The 2,034-nt window shown below is 69.0% G+C and overlaps 1 protein-coding gene across 1 annotated transcript; it reads right to left on the bottom strand.

Annotated features, from left to right (window-relative positions):
* Nucleotides 1-74: 74 nt before the first annotated feature.
* LOC105311740 (bromodomain-containing protein 1-like) lies at nt 75-1,963 on the bottom strand (the record flags this gene model as incomplete). The annotated part of the gene is made up of 3 exons (XM_011387653.2): nt 75-544; nt 786-895; nt 1,785-1,963. Coding segments are annotated over 3 exons (448 nt in total), but the record flags the coding sequence as incomplete, so codon positions are not given.
* Between the last annotated feature and the right edge of the window lie 71 nt (nt 1,964-2,034).

Here is a 2,034-nt window from a genome sequence, read left to right as displayed (position 1 = left end):
CCTAGCTGCGTGTGCCCGTGCTGGCCGTGCCCACGCGGTGGCCCTCCCCAAGGCCACTGTGCACATGGGCCTGAGGCCCGGGGCCTCTGTTCAGACACCCAGGGCTACGCCAGCACTGAGGTGCTGTGGGCCCGCGGCCTGCCAAGGACGGTGAGGGCCACGCAGACCACACGGCTAAGAGGCGGCAGAAAGCCCGGCCGCTGCAGCACCCAAGCCAGAGAACGCAGAGCAGCCGGAGGCGAGACCAGCCAGGGCTCAGCACTCGCCCCCTTCCCCGAGGGGCAGGGCTGCGTGCACACATCCCCGTCCGGTTCCGGCCTCCGTCTGCGTCCACGGGCACGCAGGTCTGGGGAGCACACGCAGACGGGGCCCTCGGGCCCGGCACTCACCAGCTCCTCTTGTTGTCAAAGAAGAGGACGAGGAACAGCCGCTCGCCGGCCTTGGTCTGCATGTGCTCGCCCACCCTCAGCACGTCCAGCGGCGGGGCCGGGATCGTGACGCCGTTGTGGTGGCCGGGCACTCGCGGCATCTTCGGGTCAATAATCTGCCGAGGGAGGACGTGCGGGTCGCATCTGCGTGCTCGCACCGCACCCCGGGGGGCATCCTGGGCCCCAACCTGAGACACCCAGCCCCAGCCCCAGCCCTGACCCCTGCCCCCACATGCCGTCACTCGACAGGCGCTCACAGCGCCGGTGGGACAGCTCGGGGCCTGGAGCCACATGGCCCGGCGCGTGCGCTCCCACAGGGCGGCCACGGCGGCCCCACAACCCGCGTCCCAGGCTCACCAGGGCCGGGTACGAGGGGTAGCCGCTGCACTTGGCCCACACCACTTTCAAGGGCTCGAGAACGGAGGCCGCGGCGTCGGTGGAGATCCACATGCTGTTCTGACCCACTTCTGGGGAGGCAAAGGACGAAGACAGAGTCACCGGGAGACGGTCGGGCACCCAGCTCCTCGACCCGAGCCATGTACACGGACGGCCACCCCAGCTGGCGAGCCACTCCCACACCGCGAGCCCTAGAGCAGCAGAACGGCCACTAGTGTACCCAACCTGGCCTGAGGGTGTCCAAAGCACGAGTCCCTTGCTGCTGACACCATGTCGCCCACGGCCTCAACACGGGTTTCCTCGAGCCCCTCCCCGCTGGAGGTTGTGAACACCTCCCCCACCCCCGAGCACCCTGTGCCAACCTCCGAGCAGAGCCCCGCCGTGTGCCTGTGTGACCAACATCCCAAACTCAAAACCACCCCATCCCAAACCCTGGCTCCCTCCAAAGAGCCACGTCTGCACCCGCACACCTGCCCGGGAGGGGGCTCTGCCTGGCCCTCAGGACCTGACGAAAGCCCGCCAGGTCCCGCTGGGTCCCCATTACACTCTCCATGGCCAAAGGCGCTGCTCAAAGCCACTTGGTTGACTACGCTGCTCAGAACCGTCCCCGGCCACGTCGCTGCCCGTGCGTTGCCAGGGCAGTTTCCACTCCGCTGACCCCAAGCCTCCTCTGGGTGCTGGAAGGCAGGGGCTGCCACCCCCCACATCCCACACACGACTGCACGTCACAGACAAGCCTCAACCAACGCTGGGTGTTTGAGGCCCAGAAGCCGTTTGGAGCTGAGCGTTCCACGTGAAAACGGCAAGCGCAGGACAGGACCGTCACCCCACCCCGGCCCCGCGCGCTGTGCCATCCCTGTCAGGGAGGGAGTCGGGCGTGCAGAGGCACCTGAGTCACGGTGTGAGCCTCCTGGAGGCCCGGCCAGAGCGGAGCACGGGAGGGCCCCGGGCGCCACCCACCTGCCGCGATCCTGGCAGCCTTGGCGTAGTCCCCGCTCTCGATGCAGGAGATGAGCTGGCTGCGGTCCTCCAGCGTGTGCCTGCGTGCCAGGGCCGGCTTGCCGCGGCCGCACCTGGGGACGCCGAAGCTGCAGGAGGAAACGAAGCTGGTCAGAGAGGCGCTGTGCCCTTCCGCCCCGCTGCCCGCGGCCCCAGGCCAGGCCCGGGGAGCTGAGCCTAAGCCTCGTGGGGAGCAGGGCCTGCCCGATGA

This window comes from Pteropus vampyrus, unplaced genomic scaffold (genome assembly GCF_000151845.1).
Source record: "Pteropus vampyrus isolate Shadow unplaced genomic scaffold, Pvam_2.0 Scaffold1000007692, whole genome shotgun sequence".
NCBI lineage: Eukaryota > Metazoa > Chordata > Mammalia > Chiroptera > Pteropodidae > Pteropus > Pteropus vampyrus.
The sequence above is the reverse complement of the archived record's forward strand: the minus strand, read 5'-3'. Positions and strand labels throughout refer to the sequence as shown.